At 40.6% G+C, this 24,281-nt stretch overlaps 1 protein-coding gene across 1 annotated transcript; it reads left to right on the top strand.

Moving 5' to 3' along the window:
• The first annotated feature begins 12,816 nt into the window (after positions 1–12,816).
• On the top strand, positions 12,817–17,942 carry LOC110510719 (IGF-like family receptor 1). The gene is made up of 7 exons (XM_021591970.3): positions 12,817–13,009; positions 13,135–13,327; positions 13,467–13,506; positions 13,761–13,890; positions 14,056–14,157; positions 14,303–14,410; positions 15,253–17,942. The coding sequence occupies exons 1-7, from the start codon at positions 12,907–12,909 to the stop codon at positions 15,573–15,575; spliced, it is 999 nt and encodes a 332-aa protein (XP_021447645.2). The 5' UTR covers positions 12,817–12,906; the 3' UTR covers positions 15,576–17,942.
• The last annotated feature ends 6,339 nt before the right edge of the window (positions 17,943–24,281 follow it).

Here is a 24,281-nt window from a genome sequence, read left to right as displayed (position 1 = left end):
GAATACAGTCAGTCAATCCAGTCACTGCATCTGGAAATGTTTAGCAAACAAGCTCCTGAATACTTTCTGCTGCATAGCCCTCCAAGGCAATGCTTTGCAAATTATCTTAATAAAGTTATACATCATTTGAACTACATTTTTCCAATTACCCTATTCTGCCACAAGAGGCCAAAGCCGAAACCTGCATATGTTACGGTTGTTCATAATAACCAGTCTCTTTGTAACCACTGTTCCTTAAATTCTACTGTATGTTCTAAACCGCGCTCCCCTTCCGACGCAGAGAGCAAAAACCTGACATTATTAATTGCCCATCTGGTTGGCCTAATTAAATGAGATACGCATGGTAAATTGTTGTATGGTTACTTCGGGAATATTTACTAATCATGGCCATAAACGGTGAGGAATTTATTATAAAATGGTTATCATAACAATTGCAGAATAAATAATACACAATACATATCATAATGACAAATGTATTATGTTTATAAATGAAATATTGTCTACTCGAGAAAATTTTAAATTACAGACGTAGCCTACAAATGGCAATGGAAAAGGTGAACCTCTGTTCTACTGTTAAACTGTGCTTCGGAATGGATCGCATAGAGCAAAATTCTTGAACTAGCTTATCTATTTACTACTGTGAAGTGGATACAATTAAATAAGAGATGAAGCCTATCCGTATAAGGTTTTCAGGCAGAACATTTGCAGAACATTTGAGGAATTTATTCTGCAACATCATGGAAATCAAATAATAGGCAATAGATGCCCATTTCTAATTATTTTAGAATGGAAAGATAAAATACATAGAATTTCGCTGTTCTCACGAACGGCAGATGATTTCATCTTGTTATTAAAGCGTATTTAGCTTCATGTTCTTTTTAGGAATAAGAGCGTCATTATATTTTCCCCATTTCACAAGGCTCGGCTATTGCATTTGGTTTCTTGCAATGCAATACCTCAACCACTAGAAACTGTGCTTACACATGGTCTAAAGTTTGCGGGAAGATAAGCACATTCTCACATCAAGTTGAGTTTTTATAAATGGCAACTTTTGCGTGAAAACTGTCGCATGGCATATTTTGGGGCATATTTTGTGCATATGCAATGTTTATAAATGAGGCCCCTGGTCACTTCAACACTGTGTTAAGGACAGTACTCCAAAAGTGCTCACTCAACACATCAGCCACAATTAAAAGGGAAAGACACCCATATCTCTGTTGCCTGCAGTTATGCCAAATGTCTCCATTTTTTTTTTTATTGGTTGCATTTTGGGCATTTCCTGATCCAGAGACTCTCTTTGGAAGGCTTCTACTTAAAAAAATAAAACCTGCCTGAATAATTTATAAATCTTGGTGTGTGTTTAGTCACTGCCACTTGCATAGTCAGGGACATCACATGAAGTACTTTCCTACAAACATGTTCCTAGACTACTCCCTAGTCTAACTGGAAGCAACCCACCAATCAAGAACCATATAAAACCATGTGCAACAGAACCACTGCTGAGATCAGATATACAGTCTGGAGTTGTCCTGTGAACAGTGTTTACAGCAGTAGAAGGATTTAGTAGACAAATAAAGACAGAGTAGGGTGGGGGAGAGATTTTGGCTCTTAACCTGTCCACTCAAACAGGGCCTGTTGCTCTAAGCCCCTTCATCCTCTGTCTCAGCAGAATTGTGATGGTGTCCCAACCTAGCACCACACTGACTGGGGACAATAATAATATAAAGTATAATTTTTTATCCAGAGAGCAACTTACTGTTAACACACATATGAGGTGAATGCAGGATTTGAAACCCACAGCCATGCTATAGTGTCCGCACCTATGTGTCCATGCTCCGGCTTATCTTCTCTAAACCAGTGCACATAAAAACACATGGAAAAACAATGGAGTCCACCTGGAAAGCATCTTGTCTTTATTTGGTCACACAAAATACCTCACTGGGGGGGGGATTAATGAGGTTGTTCTTTCAAAGATTATTTAACTCCTTCAGCACAAGGAAACACAAACAACATTTGGGAATACACAAACAAAATTTGAACAAAAAAATGTAATGTAATCTGTTAAGAAATACACATTATATATGAATTTGCCTAGTAAAATGTTGGCACTCCGAACACAAGGTAAAAGGTAGCCAGGTCGGCCTACACTCAATCCCTACAGTCTAGGCATCGACCATTGGTCTATGCGTATGTCTGTCTGTCGAATAAAAAAATACTTGCTTATAATATCCTTTAGTCTGGTTACACACATTTAGCTTTTAAACAGTGGCTGTCTGTGACGTTTATACAATGATTATTTTTTATGAACATGGCCTTATTTCTACTACAGCATATTGGATAACTGTCATTCATATTCCATTCACCCAGTTCAATGTAACAGCGATAGGTTAAGGCTAGTGCATGATACTCAAATTGATTCCATACCCATAATGAGGTTGATACAACCTAACCTATGAATGAAAGTTTACAACATACAGTAGGTGCACAGGTCAAGAGAAATCTGAGTAATCAAGGTGACAGACATTAACACATTCAATACCGCTTTGCACACTATTGCCTGTATCTAGCTGATCTAGGGTGTAATCATTAGTTCAACAGTTGCAAACGAGAGTTTACTGGACAAATTCAGGTATGTTTATACCAATTTCGTTCTGTTTGCTTCCGTTTAAGAAATGTTTTTCAACAGAATTAGTGGAATTTATACACCCCTGATCACACACAAATACAGTTCACTTTCATAGCAGCCACATACAAACAGCATGATCTCTTTGTTGTATAATTCCTTCTTGCATCTACATGCTCTCCTCCTCTCACCTTTTTCCCTTCGCTTATGGACTTCAGTCCACAACACCATCAGCTTTCTCTGACCTAATGAAAAAAACTTTCCAAGCCAAACCTTCATAACATAACTGTTAAAACGTCTTAGGGACAGCCCCCTTTTTCATCTAAAATGACATACCCAAATCTAACTGCCTGTAGCTCAGGCCCTAAAGCAAGGAAATGCATATTCTCGGTACCATTTGAAAGGAAAGAATTTGACGTTTGTGGAAATGTGAATTGAATGTAGGAGAATTTAACACAATAGATCTGGTAGAAGAAAAAAACAACCGTTTACCACCATATTTACAATTCAACAGAAAGGTCCCAAATCTAGCCATCTCTATGGTTGTAAATTCGATGGTAGAGAGAGGGCAGCAGTGTATGTGCAAAGATTTAGACTGATAACTTGAAGTATGAGCAAGCTACATGACATTTAGAGTGAAGTCACCCAGCAACATTTGGGCAAATCGTGAAGGACACATTTACATGAAATTTTTCTGCAAGAATATCGTCAAATCTGTATACTTACACTTTGATTTAGCTTTTCCAGTATTCGTAGCCATATTGTAAGTTCAACATTTGTAAAACACCCAGGTTTCATAACTCTCCATATTCTTGCAATTTTTGTCCAAAGGAAAAGGCATGCTGTCGCACAAGGTTAGCAGAAAAATTGTGCGACAGATATACTCCTGTAAAGCCCAGCTCATTGGCTATCTACAGTTGAAGTCGGAAGTTTACATACACTTAGGTTGGACACATTAAAACTTGTTTCTCAACCACTTCACAAATTTCTTGTTAACTAACTATAGCTTTGGCAAGTCGGTTAGGACATATACTTTGTGCATGACACAATTAATTTTTCCAACAATTGTCTACAGACAGATTACTTCACTTTTAACTCACTGTATCACAATTCCAGTGAGTCAGAAGTTTACATACACTAAGTTGACTGTGCCTTTAAACAGCTTGGAAAATTCCAGAAAATTATGTCATGGCTTTAGAAGCTTGTGGTAGGCCAAGTGACATAATTTGAGTCAATTGGAGGTGTACCTGTGGATCTATTTCAAGGCCTACCTTCAAACTCAGTGCCTCTTTGCTTGAAATCAAGGGAAAATCAAAAGAAATCAGCCAAGACCTCAGAAAAGAAAATGTAGACTTCTACAAGTCTGGTTCATCCTTGGGAGCAATTTCCAAATGCTTGAAGGTACCACGTTCATCTGTACAAACAATAGTACGCAAGTATAAACACCATGGGACCACGCAGCTGTCATACCGCTCAGGAAGGAGATGCATTCTGTCTCCTAGAGATGAACGTACTTTGGTGTGAAAAGTTCAAATCAATTCCAGAACAACAGCAAAGGACCTTGTGAAGATGCTGGAGGAAACAGGTACAAAAGTATCTATATCCACAGTAAAACGAGTCCTATATCGACATAACCTGAAAGGCCTCTTAGCAAGGAAAAAGTCACTCTAAAACCGCCATAAAAAAGTCAGACTACGGTTTGCAACTGCACATGGGGACAAAGATCGTACTTTTTGGAGAAATGTCCTCTGGTCTGATTAAACAAAAATAGAAATGTTTGGTCATAATGACCATCGTTATGTTTGGAGGGAAAAGGGGTGGCTGGCAAGCCGAAGAACACCATCCCAACCGTGAAGCACAAGGGTGGCAGGATCATGTTGTGGGGGTGGTATGCTGCAGGAGGGACTGGTGCACTCCACAAAATAGATGGCATCATGAGGGGGGGAAATTATGTGGATATATTGAAGCAACATCTCAATACATCAGTCAGGAAGTTAAAGCTTGGTCGCAAATGGGTCTTCCAAGTGGACAATGACCACAAGCATAATTCCAAAGTTGTAGGAAAATGGCTTAAGGACAACAAAGTCAAGCTATTGGAGTGGCCATCACAAAGCCCTGACCTCAATCCTATAGAAAATGTATGGGCAGAACTGAAAAAGTGTGTGCAAGCAAGGAGGCCTACAAACCTGACTCAGTTACACCAGCTCTGTCCGGAGGAATGGGCCAAAATCCACCCAACTTGTGAGAAACTTGTGATAGGCTACCCAAATCATTTGACCTAAGTTTAAATTGTTTAAGGCAATGCTACCAAACACTAATTGAGTGTATGTAAACTTCTGACCCACTGGGAATGTGATGAAAGAAATAAAAGCTGAAATACATCATTCTCTCTACTATTATTCTGACATTTCACATTCTTAAAATAAAGTGGTGATCCTAACTGACCTAAGACATGGAATTTGTACTAAGATTAAATGTCAGGAATTGTGAAAAGCTGAGTTTAAATGTATTTGGCTAAGGTGTATGTAAACTTCCAACTTCAACTGTAGCTAGTTTTCCTTGACCCCGATTGGTGCTTATTTGACAAAGTTACAGTCAATCAAGTGTAGACTGCCTGTGTCATCGGCGCGCCATTAAGGCGTCGCTCTCTGACCAATTTTGGTATCTTATAGGATATACTACACTCCTAATGATATCGTGAAGTATGGTTCCGTTCTAGGATCTCTGAGGAATACATACGAACGTGATTTGACTGGTTGAAACAACGTTTAGGGTTAGATTTTCCCAGATTCCTTTCTTCGCAAGTTTTATTTAATTTTTTATTTCACCTTTATTTAAGGTAGGCTAGTTGAGAACAAGTTCTCAATTACAACTGCAACCTGGCCAAGATAAAACAAAGCAGTGTGACAGACAACAACAGAGTTACACATGGAGTAAACAATAAACGAGCCAATAACACAATAAACAAGTCAATGACGCAGTAGAAAAAAATAAAGTCTATATACAGTGTGTGCAAAAGGCATGAGGAGGTAGGCAATAAATAGGCCAAAGGAGCGATTAATTACAATTTAGCAGATTAACACTGGAGTGATAAATTAGCAGATGGTGATGTGCAAGTAGAGATACTGGTGTGCAAAATAGCAAAAAAGTAAATAAAATAAAAACAATATGGGGATGAGGTAGGTACATTGGGTGGGCTATTTACAGATGGACTATGTAGAGCTGCAGCGATCGGTTAGCTGCTCAGATAGCTGATGTTTAAAGTTGGTGAGGGAAATAAAAGTCTCCAACTTCAGCGATTTTTGCAATTCGTTCCAGTCACTGGCAGCAGAGAACTCGAAGGAAAGGCGGCCAAATGAGGTGTTGGCTTTGGGGATGATCAGTGAGATATACCTGCTGGAACGTGTGCTACGGGTGGGTGTTGTTATCGTGACCAGTGAACTGAGATAAGGCAGAGCTTTACCTAGCATAGACTTATAGATGACCTGGAGCCAGTGAGTCTGGTGATGAATATGTAGCGAGGGCCAGCCAACTAGAACATACAGGTCGCAGTGGTGGGTGGTATAAAGTGATTTGGTAACAAAACGGATGGCACTGTGATAGACTGCGTCCAGTTTGCTGAGTAGAGTATTGGAGGCTATTTTGTAGATGATAATCGCCGAAGTCGAGGATCGGTAGGATAGTCAGTTTTACGAGGGTAAGTTTGGCGGCGTGAGTGAAGGAGGCTTTGTTGCGAAATAGAAAGCCGATTCTAGATTTGATTTTGGATTGGAGATGTTTAATATGAGTCTGGAAGGAGAGTTTACAGTCTAACCAGACACCTAGGTATTTGTAGTTGTCCACATATTCTAGATCGGAACCGTCCAGGGTGGTGATGCTAGTCGGGCGGGCAGGTGCGGGCAGCGAATGGTTGAAAAGCATGCATTTGGTTTTACTAGCATTTAAGAGCAGTTGGAGGCCACGGAAGGAGTGTTGTATGACATTGAAGCTCATTTGGAGGTTAGTTAGCAATGTGTCCAAGGGAGGGCCAGAAGTATACAGAATGGTGTCATCTGCGTTGAGGTGGATCAGGGAATCGTCCGCAGCAAGAGCGACATCATTGACATATACAGAGAAAAGAGTCGGTCCAAGAATTGAACCCTGTGGTACCCCCATAGAGACTGCCAGAGGTCCGGACAACATGCCCTCCGATTTGACACACTGAACTCTGTCTGCAAAGTAGTTGGTGAACCAGGCAAGGCAGTCATTAGAAAAACCAAGGCTACTGAGTCTGCCGATAAGAATACGGTGATTGACAGAGTCGAAAGCCTTGGCCAGGTTGATGAAGACAGCTGCACAGTAATGTATTTTATTGATGGAAGTTATGATATCGTTTAGGACCTTCAGCGTGGTTGAGGCGCACCGTGACTGGCTCGGAAACCGGATTGCACAGCGGAGAAGGTACGGTGGGATTCTAAATGGTCAGTGATCTGTTTATTTACTTGGCTTTCTAAGACTTTAGATAGGCAGGGCAGGATGGATATACAATGCCTTGCGAAAGTATTCGGCCCCCTTGAACTTTGCGACCTTTTGCTACATTTCAGGCTTCAAACATAAAGATAGAAAACTGTATTTTTTTGTGATGAATCAACAACAAGTGGGACACAATCATGAAGTGGAACGACATTTATTGGATATTTCAAACTTTTTTAACAAATCAAAAACTGAAAAATTGGGTGTGCAAAATTATTCAGCCCCTTTACTTTCAGGGCAGCAAACTCTCTCCAGAAGTTCAGTGAGGATCTCTGAATGATCCAATGTTGACCTAAATGACTAATGATGATAAATACAATCCACCTGTGTGTAATCAAGTCTCCGTATAAATGCACCTGCACTGTGATAGTCTCAGAGGTCCGTTAAAAGCGCAGAGAGCATCATGAAGAACAAGGAAAACATCAGGCAGGTCCGAGATACTGTTGTGAAGAAGTTTAAAGCCGGATTTGGATACAAAAAGATTTCCCAAGATTTCCATAAAAAGTGTTGTTTAAAGTTTGCCACAAGCCACTGGGAGACACACCAAACATGTGGAAGAAGGTGCTCTGGTCAGATGAAACCAAAATAGAACTTTTTGGCAACAATGCAAAACGTTATGTTTGGCGTAAAAGCAACACAGCTGAACACACCATCCCCACTGTCAAACATGGTGGTGGCAGCATCATGGTTTGGGCCTGCTTTTCTTCAGCAGGGACAGGGAAGATGGTTAAAATTGATGGGAAGATGGATGGAGCCAAATACAGGACCATTCTGGAAGAAAACCTGATGGAGTCTGCAAAAGACCTGAGACTGGGACGGAGATTTGTCTTCCAACAAGACAATGATCCAAAACATAAAGCAAAATCTACAATGGAATGGTTAAAAAATAAACATATCCAGGTGTTAGAATGGCCAAGTCAAAGTCCAGACCTGAATCCAATCGAGAATCTGTGGAAAGAACTGAAAACTGCTGTTCACAAATGCTCTCCATCCAACATCACTGAGCTCGAGCTGTTTTGCAAGGAGGAATGGGAAAAAATTTCAGTCTCTCGATGTGCAAAACTGATAGAGACATACCCCAAGCGACAAAAGGTGGCGCTACAAAGTATTAACTTAAGGGGGCTGAATAATTTTGCACGCCCAATTTTTCAGTTTTTGATTTGTTAAAAAAGTTTGAAATATCCAATAAATGTCGTTCCACTTCATGATTGTGTCCCACTTGTTGTTGATTCTTCACATAAAAATACAGTTTTATATCTTTGTGTTTGAAGCCTGAAATGTGGCAAAAGGTCGCAAAGTTCAAGGGGGCCGAATACTTTCACAAGGCACTGTATATCCACATCTCTCTTCTTTGTTTACCCTGCTCTCTATTCATGAAAAGGAAAGGAGAGAGAGGGGGAGGTTAGGATAGTGAAGAGAGAAAGAGAGAGGGAGAGGTGGGGGGAGAGAAGAAGAGAGAGAGGGAGGTAGGAAGAGAGAAGAAAGAGAGAGAGGGAGGTCGGAAGAGAGAAGAGAGAGAAATGATTTGCCTGAAATGTGGCAAAAGGTCGCAAAGTTCAAGGGGGCCGAATACTTTCGCAAGGCACTGTAGGTCTGTAACCGTTTGGGTCTAGGGTGTCACCCCCTTTGAAGAGGGGGATGACCGCGGCAGCTTTCAAATCTTTAGGGATCTCGGACGATACGAAAGAGAGGTTGAACAGGCTGGTAATAGGGGTTGCAACAATGGCGGTGGATAGTTTTAGAAAAAGACTGTCCAGATTGTGTAGCCCAGCTGATTTGTACGGGTTCAGGTTTTGCAACTCTTTTAGAACGTCTGTTATCTGGATTTGGGTGAAGAAGAAGCTGGGGAGGCTTGGGCGAGTAGCTGCGGGGGGGGGGGGGGGGGGGAGCTGAACGAATGGAAATACAAAATCGATCATGCATGCTATATGGACCTTTTTAGGATATGAAAAATGATTTTATCTAAGAAAACGACACTTCATGGTATCTCTGGGACCCTTGGGACGATAAATCAGAGCAAGATTTCAGAATGTAAGTACACATTTCACCTTCAGAGTTGAATTTATCAAACCTATCGCGGTGAAAAAAGTGTTTTGTTGTTAGGAGCTCTCCTCCTCCTATTGTAAATTGGACAGTGTAGATATATTAACAAGATTTTATGCTTTCAGCCGGTATAAGACAACCGACATTTGTTGTTTCTCTAAAATCTGCGATCGTGACACACGGCGCTGCATGATTTACAACTGTCCCGTTGACGGGACACCTATCCCTAAGAAATTTTAACCGCTACACACAGCCTACATCGTTTTCACCATATTAACATCATAGTCAACATAGCTACTAGAACTAACACGCTACAAACATGCAGTATAGTGTATAGTAAGCAGCTACATCGGCGGGCCCCGGTGGCAATAAATTAATAAAACCAAAAGCTTACTTCGACTTGGAAGAGTTCCAGTGTTTGATAGCCATATCCAGCTAGCTAACCTAGCATCCCTCTCTGTTTGAGCCAGGTGTTTGAGTAGGCTAAACTAGCTAGCTGCATTTGCTAGTTTAGTGAAGGTGAAAGTAAAACAAAAATACAACAAAATATAGCTCTCTCTCTCTCTCTCTCTCTTGCGTCTCCTTAATTTAGGAATAAATTAATTTGTTCAAAACTGTTATACTATTGTTTTTCTCTTTTTGAGTCAACTACTCACAACATTTTATGCACTGCAGTACTAGCTGGCTCTAGCTTATGCTTTCAGTACTAGATTCATTCTCTGATCCTTTGATTGGGTGGACAACATGTCAGTTCATGCTGCAAGAGCTCTGCTAGGTTGGATGAGGTCCTCCGGAAGTTGTCATAATTACTGTGTAACTCTATGGAAGGAAGTGAGACCCACAAGCCTACTAGGTTATGTATTGAAGTCAATGTGCCCAGAGGATGGAAACTAAATTTGCCCTGGCTACACCATGGTGCTACACCAGAGGGTGCTGTTGAGGCTACTGTTTTTATTTTTATGAAATTCACTGAAGAGGATGGTCCTCCACTTCCTCCTCTGAGGATCCTCAACTGCCTTTAACTAATGAATAAGATGAACAAATAACGTAGACTGCATTTACACAGGCAGCCCAATTCTGATCTTTTTTTAAAAATCAATTGGTCTTAATTGGCTCAGCTGTTTTGCCCATAATTGAGCAAAAGATCAGATTTGGGCTGCTTGAGTATATATCTCATATCGAATAAATAAGCAGAGGCCTAATGTAGTTGAGCTCTATCTACTGCCACGTAGCCACCTCCCACAAGCCAACCCTCCTACCCTTTTCCAGGGCTGGCAGCAGAACGAATCAGTTGGACGGGCCTTTGATTTCCATACAGTGACACGTTTTTTCATCGGACCTCCTGCAAAAAAAATCTAAAAACCTATTTTTGCTTTTTCTTTATGGGGTATTGCGTGTTGATTGATGAGGGGTGGGGGGATGATTCAACCCATTTTAGAATAAGGCTGTAATGGAACAAAATGTGGAAAAAGTCAAGGGGTCTGAATACTTTCCGAATGCACTGTATTTGTGGTGTACCTGGTGAGTTAAGACAATAAGAAATAAGCCATTGCCAAATGGGCACTTTCCTACATGTGAATGCATTCTGGAGAGAGAAGCACCATATCGTCGCCACACAACGCTCTCCTTCTTCTTGTTGCAACATTTTAAATGACACTCAAGGCACATTATGTTCACACGTTTTAGACGCTTTTCACTGACAGTTGTAACTCAATCAGCTAGACCTACTGCCACACATGCACTACCCAAATTGGGGCTTCACAAACACACTTGTGATTTGAAGCAATCCACAGATAAAAAATAAACAAATGATCCTCTGTGGCAATGTCATGCTCTCTGGTGAAGTATTTTAATTATATTATTTAGACAGGAGTAATTATATAATTTTGGTGTAACATCAATTTACTTTAGGGCAATCAAGCATCCTAACAGTGCACTTTTCACCCACCAACTATCCAATTTGCAAGGTGCTGAAACCAGAGATCTGTATATAATGATGAGATGTTTATGTCTCCGCCCTTAAAATGGGAGTCTTTGTTCCAAAGGCGGGAAGTCAGGCGACAAGTTTAGGTCTGCATATTATTCCCATAGAAACTAATTGGGCTTATTCTGGACAGATTTTGGTGAGAGTGAGCACTCTCGCTTCATCTGTGCTGAAACGATATCACCAAAGAAAGCACAAACACAAACAGACCCCACAGACCTCCAGGACAGCAACACAATTAGACACAACCAAATCATGAAAAAACAAAAAGATAATTACTTGACACATTGGAAAGAATTTTTAAAAAACGAAGCAAACTAGAATGCTATTTGGCCCTAAACAGAGAGTACACAGTGGCAGAATATCTGACCATTGTGACTGACCCAAACTTAAGGAAAGCTTTGACAATGTACAGAAAACAGGCTATGTGCACACTGCCCACAAAATGAGGTGGAAACTGAGCTGCACTTCCTAATCTCCTGCCAAATGTATGACCATTTTAGACACACATATTTCCCTCAGATTACAATGATCCACAAAGAATTAAAAAACAAACCCAATTTTGATAAACTCCCATATCTATTGGGTGAAATACCACAGTGTGCCATCACAGCAGCAAGATTTGTGACCTGTTGCCACAAGAAAAGGGAAACCAGTGAAGAACAAACACCATCGTAAATACAACCCATATTTATGTTTTTTTTTATTTTCCCTTTTGTAATTTAACTATTTGCACATCGTAACAACACTGTATATAGACACAATGTGACATTTGAAATGTCTTTATTCTTTTGGAACTTCGCTTGTTTATTATCTACTTCACTTGCTTTGGCAATGTTAACATGTTTCCAATGCCAATAAAGCCCTTAAAGCCTGAATAAAATGTAAAGCATCCGAGCGAGAGAAACACCGCCCTCTATATGTAGCCCATATAGGCCTATCTGATGCTGTCTGGACAGAAATAGGATGACATGCCATACACTTTCGGTCCAGACAGAATCCGATACAAGGTCGAAACATACTGAGCAGTGTTGCCAACTTATCGACTCGGTCGCTATATTTAGCGAGTATTCAGACCCCTCTAGCAACACAGTTTCAAAAAAGCGACTAGCGACAAATCTAGCTACTTTTTCTGGTGTTATTGGAGACTTTTGGAGACTCTGATGTGAAAGTACATATTGTTCTTACTCTTCTCAAAGAGTTGCGGGTGCTGCCTTGGGCCGCACCCCCATCCCAAAGCACTGACAGGTGGCCCAGTCCTCGCGCAGTAATCCCTCCCAGCTGCAGTCAGAGCAGGAGATGTTCAGCCGCCGCTGGCTGATCCCTCCCAGGCTTACATTCAGGGAGGGAATATAGAAAACAAAAATTAAAAAATTAAAAATAAAATCAGTAACTCGGTCAGTGTCTCTTTTGCAGGTCCCAAGCCCAGATAAAGGAGGAGGGTTGGAATTGTGACATTAAAGAAGAAAGTTAATTTGTAGTTCAAAACATATTTAGGGTGTTTTTTACTCACTTTTTGTCTCTCCCCACGACATTATTCCTCTCTTCTACAGCGTCCATTACAATTACATGCACATGGTCAATTATGCAAATTCGGCGATGGCGTCATTTGGCGACTTTTAGGACAGCCAATAGCTGCATTCCTTACTGAGGAGTTGGCAACACTGAATTACTGAGACTGAGGGTTGCTGTTTCGCTTCCACTAACAGAGCTTAGTCTATTCCTTACGTCTTCTCTGAACGAAATGGACCACTATTCTCATAATTGCGCTCATGACTTGGATACATTTTGGGATGAGTTGAGTAATACATGTGTGCCATGTCATCAACATAATCCGATCCGACCAGGTAAACTCGACATGCTGCAAAGATAACTTAATTTAAAATAAAGATTTCGATGTTGCTACGTTTTGATGTTCTTCTGTGCACAGCGGACACTTGTAGTCTACAAACAATGATACATTTTTTACCAGGGTACGAATTTAGTCCAAACTGTGGCAGGCAGGATGATGGGGGAATATCGGAAACACCGTATCGACCGTGTGCCGCCCAGAGCTTCAATAACGGGAGCTTCGTGAAATGCCAACCTTGTTTTCGCTGCGCTCCAAATCTTCAAAGGCTGTCCGAATGCAACGCAACGACAGACACGCAATGCTGCGTAGCGAGGTGAGCGCAAATTATCTCTGGGATAGCTTCAAATCTTGATAGGAAAAGAAAGGATGGCCATTTGTTTTCAATCTGGTGCTGAAACTATGGGTGCTTGGTTGTTTGAGGAAATATGTTTAACTGTAGACCCTATGTCTAGGGACCAGACACGGTGTTGGAAAGGAGCCCTGAGTACCACGGTGAGTTTCACCTATGATGATGAAGCGGATGAAGAGCGTTTGTGTGCTAGACTTTGAAGACCACTCTAAAATGTATCATGGCTGTTATTAATCTGTGGACTAAATACATCAACAACAGTGCCCCAGGGAGGATATTTATTCACAAATGTTTTCAATTTTGGTCAATGTCTTCTCAATAAGGCAATGAGCAAACAAAACAAATGTATTACATTAGGAATGACAAAGTTAATATGTTGACTTCACGTCAATTTCAGACTCAACAGGTCCAACGGTCAACAACATTAAGGTTCCAAGTGTCAACATCAAATCCCACCACAGCCAAACACATTGATCCAAGATTACATGGTGATTCTGCAACTTCACAGGTCAACCATCAGACTGCATGTAAGTTCCAACCCCCAAATATGAGCCATTTTAGAAGTAATTTAAAAGGTACTGAGTTTGATAATACCAGTCCTTCACCATTCAAAAAGATGACTAAACTGTTTTGTTAGGATACTGCTGAACATGTCTAACTGCTCATTGTCACGCTCCTCTGTGTTCTTTCAGGGATAGTGCTTACTGTCGTCTTGGTTTTCTCTGTACTTGCATTTCTCTTATTCATCTATATTAAGACGAGAAGGAAAAGATCAAGACCTTTTTGCTTCAGAGGTGAGCAGGATGATGAGCATTAGGGAGAATAAAAAATGAAAACTGTCAGGCTGCTTAAAACTGCTTTAGCTCTTCCATTTGCCGTACTCTGTGTAAAAAGCACTTTTTTCCTGTCCTATGTTTGAATGGTTGTGGTTTGACACAGATAAGGAGAATACCCACCAACGGTCACGGAGCAATAAGACAACAGCAGCTGTCAATGAAGAGGTTGCTCTGCTACAGTCAGAGACCAGTAGCCTAGAGGACATTTTGAGTGAGTTATCAAGTGCTATTACTAATAGAGCTACTACCAGTCATTCATTGGTATTACCAGAACCTCTACATCACTACTCTTCCATAAGTTGCAAAAAGGCGGGAGGTTTCAGTGCGCCACTCGAATTTCAGCACAAATCTCCCATGTGGGTGGTTCCACAAAATGGGTCCCTTTTGTCTTTCATATTTTAAGTAGAAATTGTGCCCCATATTTAATTTGAAAAGTCTGTTATATTAAATGAAGTGCCCTTTAATGTAGACCACATGGATAATTCAATGAAGACTGAAAAGATGTTAAACTGTTCCTTTAAGTAATTGCTTCAAAAGAAACATTGAACATCTAATAGTCAAATCATAGTGTAAAAGCAGGTGAGCTGGTTCTACTGTCAATTTTATGGTGTTTTGAGGTTGAAAACTGAGTGGGTAGAGCAGAACACGTCAACACTGTTACCCAACAATTTACATTGTGAAGCTTGTATTCAATTGCCCCTCCCTGTTACACACAAGCTTCCATTCACCCTGTCAAAAGGAGATTTATGTATAATTTAAGATGAAATTGTCAACCCTGTTACTTTATTAGTCACTTAATATAGTAGTTATTTTATTTAACCTCTTGAGATGGGAAATCATGTATTTTATTAAGTTGACCGTGTGCACTTCATGACAGAATGTTAAAATGAGGGGAACTCAGGTTTTTCTTGACCAAGTTACACTACCCAAAAGGGACTCATTTAGTGGAACGACCCATTAATACTTGATTTACGTATTTGGCTCTGGATTGACACAAGTCAGCATTCCAGACGCGTCACTCACCCGTAGTGATATTTCCCCATGTCTTACCAGGTTCTGACCTCCAGTCTGCGCCACTGCAGACGGTTCTGGACAACCTGGATGTTCTAGAAGAGCTTGTGATCTTGCTGGACCCGGAGAGCCCTGGGGTGAAGAACACCAGCCACCTAGCATCTCGTTGCTCCTTCCCCGCCACCTGGATTACCTACACCTACTCCCTGAGGGAGAGCAAGAGCCCCCTGAGGGCCGTGCTGGAGGGGGTCACCACCAAACACCCAGAGTGGACTGTAGGACACCTGGCCAGGTTGCTGAGAGAGATGGACCGGAACGACGCAGTGGTGGTGCTCACCAAGCTCAGCTTGCTTAAGGTGTTCTAGTCTGGATGTGTTCTGTGTTGGGTCCGGAAAAGATTTCTCCATCCAGATACAACTGCGAGTCTCTACCCCCCTGCCAACTCACAGATATGTGACTCGTTTCAGGAAACTAGGCGTATGTCACGACTTCACAGGAGAGGCATTTTTTTGTGGCAGAAATGCCTTCTTAAACATTATAACCGGAGGGCCAGTAGAAGGCATGCTTTCCTGGGTGACACCGAAGTCCCAATGCAGTGATTGGGAACACTGCTCCTTTGCATTAAGGTTCAAAAAAGATATTTACAGTGCATTGCGAAAGTATTCGGCCCCCTTGAACTTTGCGACCTTTTGCCACATTTCAGGCTACAAACATAAAGATATACAACTGTATTTTTTTGTGAAGAATCAACAACAAGTGGGACACAATCATGAAGTTTATTGGATATTTCAAACTTTTTTAACAAATCAAAAACTGAAAAATTGGGCGTGCAAAATTATTCAGCCCCCTTAAGTTAATACTTTGTAGCGCCACCTTTTGCTGCGATTACAGCTGTAAGTCGCTTGGGGTATGTCTATCAGTTTTGCACATCGAGAGACTGACATTTTTTCCCATTCCTCCTTGCAAAACAGCTCGAGCTCAGTGAGGTTGGATGGAGAGCATTTGTGAACAGCAGTTTTCAGTTCTTTCCACAGATTCTCGATTGGATTCAGGTCTGGACTTTGACTTGGCCATTCTAACACCTGGATATGTTTATTTTTGAACCATTCCATTGTAGATTTTGCTTTATGTTTTGGATCATTGTCTTGTTGGAAGACAAATCTCTGTCCCAGTCTCAGGTCTTTTGCACAGACTCCATCAGGTTTTCTTCCAGAATGGTCCTGTATTTGGCTCCAACCATCTTCCCTGTCCCTGCTGAAGAAAAGCAGGCCCAAACCATGATGCTGCCACCACCATGTTTGACAGTGGGGATGGTGTGTTCAGGGTCATGAGCTGTGTTGCTTTTACGCCAAACATAACGTTTTGCATTGTTGCCAAAAAGTTCAATTTTGGTTTCATCTGACCAGAGCACCTTCTTCCACATGTTTGGTGTGTCTCCCAGGTGGCTTGTGGCAAACTTTAAACAACACTTTTTATGGATATCTTTAAGAAATGGCTTTCTTCTTGCCACTCTTCCATAAAGGCCAGATTTGTGCAATATACGACTGATTGTTGTCCTATGGACAGAGTCTCCCACCTCAGCTGTAGATCTCTGCAGTTCATCCAGAGTGATCATGGGCCTCTTGGCTGCATCTCTGATCAGTCTTCTCCTTGTATGAGCTGAAAGTTTAGAGGGACGGCCAGGTCTTGGTAGATTTGCAGTGGTCTGATACTCCTTCCATTTCAATATTATCGCTTGCACAGTGCTCCTTGGGATGTTTAAAGCTTGGGAAATCTTTTTGTATCCAAATCCGGCTTTAAACTTCTTCACAACAGTATCTCGGACCTGCCTGGTGTGTTCCTTGTTCTTCATGATGCTCTCTGCGCTTTTAACGGACCTCTGAGACTATCACAGTGCAGGTGCATTTATACGGAGACTTGATTACACACAGGTGGATTGTATTTATCATCGTTAGTCATTTAGGTCAACATTGGATCATTCAGAGATCCTCACTGAACATCTGGAGAGAGTTTGCTGCACTGAAAGTAAAGGGGCTGAATAATTTTGCACGCCCAATTTTTCAGTTTTTGATTTGTTAAAAAAGTTTGAAATATCCAATAAATGTCGTTCCACTTCATGATTGTGTCCCACTTGTTGTTGATTCTTCACAAAAAAATAGTTTTATATATTTATGTTTGAAGCCTGAAATGTGGCAAAAGGTCGCAAAGTTCAAGGGGGCCGAATACTTTCGCAATGCACTGTATCTTCGATAACATGGCACTTAAAGCAAGGATGGTAAACCCGGTGTCCAGGCCAAGTTTCCAACCGTGGCCAACTAATCATCTTATGTCAAATGTATTATCACCAACCAATGATATTGCTTTATTTATACATTGCATGTTATATAAATGACATATCAGCATTTATTTGTTTAATTCTCTTTTCGAATGACCAAGTCTTATTTTAGGCATATAACATAAAATAAAAAAAGTGCATAGAAAAATTTAACGAGTTTAGAAATATGTATACAATTATTTACAAACTCAAGGTAACAAAGACAAGTTCACACATTTTCTTGTTTTGTCTTTTACACTTTAGTTATACTTAACCCTTACATATAGAACATACAGCTTTCTGAACCATTTCTGGGAGAGATCGTCATGGTAACTTCAGGTTTCCAACTAGTGCTTTGCATGTTTCATCGAACACACAGATCAGCTCTGCAGGACATTAAAACCAAGTTACTCTTCAATTCTATTGTCATCATTTTTTTGTCAGAACAACTGAGGTAGAATCCTGGCAAGAGGTTAGGGAGTGGAGTGGGCATAGAGAAACCTGCTCTGAGCGGTGTTCCCACATCTGGTTTTAAGTGGAAAATGAAGCTAGGTTAAGGATAGCTGTATCCCTCAAAAACAGATGCATCCTGTTATTGTCAAACTCTGCTAAGGGTGTTAGAGGATTGACACATGGAAATACAGGCTCCATCTCACTGATTGGTCAGGCAGGCAGATGGGCTAAAGCTCTTCCTTACTGGGTAATAAATTCCAAAAGGACAGTGCTCATTCTCTCGTATACTTGATTTTCTCCTGTTTTTATGGCCTGCCAAACAGTCTCCATGAAAATTCTACCAGTACAATCAAAAACAATTAAAAAATACCTGCTTTAGAACAATGTCTTGTGTAAAGGCTGAAATGTAATACACAACTGTCCTCAAACATCAAGGTTCAAATAAGAGAAAGAAGAAGTAACAAAGTAAACAAAAAGAGGAAACGAGGGGAGGAGGATTTCCCACTAGACCACCATTTATACAAAGCACAGCTAGTTTCACCAGTCCAAAATCTGAACAGAAACATGAATAAATACAACTATTCTAGAGCTCAAGCAATCTCTTATTGTAAAGATGTGAACAACAGGGTGTACATTTGATGTCCTAATATGTCTGACTGAACTGACTGACAGCGTTGTCTAAAGTTGTACGACTGCAAATGTTAAGGTGCTGAGTGCATTCTCTCCCTATCTTGGTTTTACACCAAGACATTATTCTCTCTTAAAGCTATCCTACTGAGCAACATACAGTACAGTACTGGCCTAATGCTATGCTTGAGATCTCCAGTGCACAGGGGAGCTGTCAGTCCACAGTCAGGTATATATAGAATTTATAACACATCTCTTAGTGGTGTAACATGGACAGTGTTCCACGCTTTGTGGTTGGCAGAGAATGTCAGATGGAGAAGTCAGTACTTTGTTAACTCCACTGACTGTTGAGAAATATGGAGTCTGGATTTTGTTCGTTCACTAAAGATGTGCAACTGTTGCAAAGAAGTAGGCCTAATATTATTGCAAAAGGTAATCAGCATTTGCCATGATAGTAATAAAATATATTTTTAAATAAAAAAAGAGCTACACTCATGGTTCTCTGAACAGTCAACGGAAAGCAAATATGTACAACCTGACGCATGATGAGCTCTGTGAAAAATAATTTCAAATAAATAAAACAATGATTAAAGTAAAGATAGCTATATCTCTAAGGGATCAACTAGAAAGGATGGAGCCAACATGATTATTGGTGTCGAAAAACCAAAAAAATCCCCCGCCTCCTGACAAAAAAAGATAAATCTCTCCAAGTCTAGCTTATCAGGTCCACCCTTATATTTCAACAGAAAGGGATTGACGTTATACATAATGAGAAATACCTTCATACAACATAGAACCAGCATAACCACAATATGTCTGCAGCGTTCAGTTTCCTGTTCTCAAGAAAAAACCCATGCCATAACAGTAGCTTCTTCCGCTCTTTCCTGTGGCGAACTTGCCCAACCTCTGGCAGGTGCATATCGGTTAGGAGCCAATGTGAGCTTATTGATGCATGTCTCTGTGTGGCGCTCCTCTTCCCTCTTGCTCCCCATCTCCTGGCCCTGGTTCCTCTCTCAGTCTCTTCGTAGTGGCTCATCTTCCCCTGTATGATCTCCTCCTCCAGAGCCTATTAACCTCTGTTGTCTTCCCATGTTGCCTCTGCTCTCTTACCCCTCCCCTAGCACCTTGCTCACCCTGCAGGGGCTGAGGCAGTCCTACGTCGTCCTGCCACTAGTTGAGGAAGCATCTACATTTCTGGGCCCCATAGTTGCTGTTGAGCTTGCTTGCTGGGTCTTTGATGGGGAACTTGTTTCATTAATCTAATGACTGTTATTTATTTAATCTGTTAACTATGTTTAATTGTTACCCGATTAAATTATGTAACAATTAACTCATTAGGATTTGGGCCACCATGGAAGAGGTTGTTTAAAGTGTTACCATCTTGAAAACTGAACTCATATAAGGTATACACCTATTTCAACGATAAACAGTCCTCTTATTAATCATTACCTCATCATATCATCATTCTGAACAGTTGTAACCTCATGCATCTGCAAAAACCCCAGCCTTACTTCAGTACTACACAAATGGGTTTAATTGTCTATTTACTAGCTAACTAAATAATAACAGGATAACATACACACTTAATACATGAGACAAAGGTCCCTAGCGGACTTCTACAATATACTGGCTTTTTACACAACAACATGGAGAGAAAGAGAAAAAGATACTTATCTTCGATACATTTTAGAACTTTTCTGACATTAATCATATACAGTTGAAGTCGGAAGTTTACATACACCTTAGCCAAATACATCTAAACTCAGTTTTTCACAATTCCTGACATTTAATCTTAGTACAAATTCCATGTCTTAGGTCAGTTAGAATCACCACTTTATTTTAAGAATGTGAAATAATGTCAGAATAATAGTAGAGGGAATGTTTTATTTCAGCTTTTATTTTTTTCATCACATCCCCAGATGGTCAGATGTTTACATACACTCAATTAGTATTCAGTAGCATTGCCTTTAAATTGTTTAACGTGGGTCAAACATTTCGGGTAGCCTTCCACAAGCTTCCCACACTAAGTTGGGTGAATTTTGGCCCATTCCTCCTGACAGAGCTGGTGTAACTGAGTCAGGTTTGTAGGCCTCCTTGCTCGCACACGCTTTTTCAGTTCTGCCCACAAATTTTCTATAGGATTGAGGTCAGGGCTTTGTGATGGCCACTCCAATACCTTGACTTTGTTGTCCTTAAGCCATCTTGCCACAACTTTGGAAGTATGCTTGGGGACATTGTCCATTTGTAAGACCCATTTGCGACCAAGCTTTAACTTCCTGACTGATGTCTTGAGATGTTGCTTCAATATATCCACATAATTTCCCCCCCTCATGATGCCATCTATTTTGTGAAGTTCACCAGTCCCTCCAGCAGCAAAGCACCCCCACAACATGATGCTGCCACCCCGTGCTTCACGGTTGGGATGGTGTTCTTCGGCTTGCAAGCCTTTTTCCTGCAAACATAACGATGGTCATTATGACCAATCAGTTCTATTTTTGTTTCATCAGACCATAGGACATTTCTCCTAAAAGTACAATCTTTGTCCCCATGTGCAGTTGCAAACCGTAGTCTGGCTTTTTTTATGGCGATTTTGGAGCAGTGGCTTCTTCCTTGCTGAGCGGCCTTTCAGGTTATGTCAATATAGAACTCGTTTTACTGTGGATATACATACTTGTGTCCATTTCCTCCAGCGTCTTCACAAGGTCCTTTGCTGTTGTTCTGGGATTGATTTGCACTTTTTGCACCAAAGTACGTTCATCTCTAGGAGACAGAATGCATCTTCTTCCTGAGTGGTATGACGGCAGCGTGGTCCCATGGTGTTTATATTGCGTACTATTGTTGGTCAGATGAACGTGGTACATTCAGGTGTTTGGGAATTGCTCCCAATGATGAATCAGACTTGTGGAGGTCTACTATTTTTTCTCTGAAGCTGATTTATTTTGATTTTCCCATTATTTCAGGCAGAGGCAATGAGTTTGAAGGTAGGCCTCGAAATACATCCACAGGTGATCTTCCAATCGACTCAAAATTATGTCAGAAACTTCTAAAGCCATGACATAATTTTCTGGAATTTTCCAAGCTGTTTAAAGGCACAGACAACTTAGTCTATGTAAACTTCTGACCCACTGGAATTGTGCTACAGTGGGTCTGTGAAATAATCTGTCTGTAAACAATTGTTGGAAAATTACTTGTGTCATGCACAAAGTAGATGTCCTAACCGACTTGCCAAAGCTATAGTTAGAACTTGTTGAGGATAGGGGGAAGTATTTTCACTTTGGATGAATTGCGTGCCCATAGTGAACTGCATCCTACTCTGTCCTAGATTGCTAATATATGCATATTATTATTACTATTGGATAGAAAACACTCAGACATTTCTAATCTGTTTGAATTATGTATGTGAGTATAACAGAACTCATAGGGCAGGCAATCTTCCAAACAAGAAGTGAAATTCTGAATGTCATCCCCCCCTCCTTTCCCAACAAGATATGGATCTGGTAGCACTTCCTACGCCTTCCACTAGATGTCCTCATTCAGTAGAATGTGGAATGGAGCATTTGCTGTGAACTTTGACCGAATTGGAGGGGAAATAGTCACTGTCCCGACAGAATGCCATTTTCCTGTGGCGCATTTCTCTGTGGGTGCCACCGCCGTTCCATTTGGCTGCAGCTGAAAACGTATGATCCGGTTGGAACGTTATTGGATATATATGAAAATAACATCCTGAAGATTGATTCTCTACTTAGTTTGACCAGTTTATTCGACCTGGAATATATATTTTTGAAGTTTTCGTGCGAGTTGTCCTGGACCAGCAGTCAGTTTTTGGGCACGTGAGCTGAAAGTGTTAGCATATGCAGCTAATTGGACACTAGTATTGGACATTATGGAACAAAACAACAATTTATTGTGGAACTAGGACTCCTTGCACTACATTCTGATGAAAGATCATCAAAGGTAAGGGAATATGATGTAATGATGATGTCATTTCGTATTTCTGTTGACTCCAACATGGCAGAGAAATACTTTTACGTCTGAGCGCTGTCTCAGATTATTGCATGGTAGGCTTTTTCTGTAAAGTTTTTAAAAAAATCTGACACAGCAGTTGCATTAAGAACCAGTGTATCTTTAATTATATGTAGAACATGTATCTTTAGTCAAAGTTTATGATGAGTATTTCTGTTATCTGGCGTGGCTTTCTATAATTCCTCCGGATATTTTTGAGGCAGTTCTGAACATGGCGTCAATGTAAACCAATATTTGTGGATATAAATATGCATATTATCGAACACAACATAAATGTATTGTGTAACGTGTCATCTGATGAAGATTTTCAAAAAGTTAGTGATTCATTTTATCTCTAATCCTACTTTTGTGACTATCTTTGGCTGGAAAAAATGGCTGCGTTTTCCCTTTGATTTGGTGGTGGTCTAACATAAATACATGTTGGGTTTTCGCTGTAAAACATTAAAAAAATCGGACATGATGGGTAGATGAACAAGATGTTTATCTTTCATTTGAGGTATTGGACTTGTCAATGTGTGAAAGTTAAATATTTCTAAATAATATTTTTGAATTCCCTGCGCCACCTTTTCAGCTGAATGGGAGGGTGGAGTTCCCCTCAGGGAACTACTTGCCATAACAGGTTTAACCACCAATTTGTGGTGTGGTTGAAAAATTAGTTTTAATGACTCCAACTTAAGTGTATGTAAACTTCCAACTTCAACTGTAGTTTGCACACGAATCGCTGCACCTTTGAAATAAGAAATCATTAATATATTTACGTGCAAGTTCCTTTATTCGGTCGGAACCAGCCCTCGTTAGGAAGGTTGTTGGCCTTTCAGTGGAAAACTGTATGGCTCTGATTGCCCAAAAGGGGTATCCCTTTTCTCGTCTTCTACTGTGGTTCACTCTGGAAGATAACTTATCAGCCGTGTCGACGGTTCCCATTGGTGATGAGCTTAGTAGAAAAGTCTCATTTAGATTCCCTTTTCTAGATATTTGACTCGATAGCTGTCTCAGTGGTTGTCTGGGAGGTGAGCTTCTCGCCTACACCTCGTGTTGATTATTCAGGATTCATACTACTATGGTCTTGAGATGCAGCTTGCCGTCTCTCTGGTCTAAAGGAAGGTGAGTTTATTTCTTCACCTCGTGTTGAGGTTCAAAGTTCCAACCATTTCAAACATGTAGCTACTGCCTCACATTTTCTGGTCTAATGTTAATTTCGTTACCAAGCTTTTTCATGCACTCTGGCCGAAAAGGACGGTTCCATCAGTCTGACATGCTCTCCGACCTAACTCAGGGCTTGGATACTTACTTATGCACAGTTTATACCTCCTAAAACCACATGAATATCTTAACAACAATACTTTAATCATTTTTCATAGTATATGCGCAACGTATTAGATGGAAACTTGACAGATAACGGGGATTTACTTTCCAAGTTACAGTTTTTTGTCCATAGAGTTTAATGACATCACAAAATTAAAACCAATGTTACATTCATTTTCCATAGCTATCCACTGACCATTCCCCACATTCTTATGTTAGAATTATTGTTCCATTAGACCGTGTTAGAGTTTCGGGGGGAAAAGTTAACAAAGAGCATTACTTGGGTTAAATACTGGAGGGGGAGAGAAAGTCTACTAACATTTACGACAGGGCTCCCTCCTCCCCTCTT

Source organism: Oncorhynchus mykiss, chromosome 3, assembly GCF_057628025.1.
Source record: "Oncorhynchus mykiss isolate SJ-2025 chromosome 3, ASM5762802v1, whole genome shotgun sequence".
Classification (NCBI taxonomy): Eukaryota; Metazoa; Chordata; class Actinopteri; order Salmoniformes; family Salmonidae; genus Oncorhynchus; species Oncorhynchus mykiss.
The sequence above is the reverse complement of the archived record's forward strand: the minus strand, read 5'-3'. Positions and strand labels throughout refer to the sequence as shown.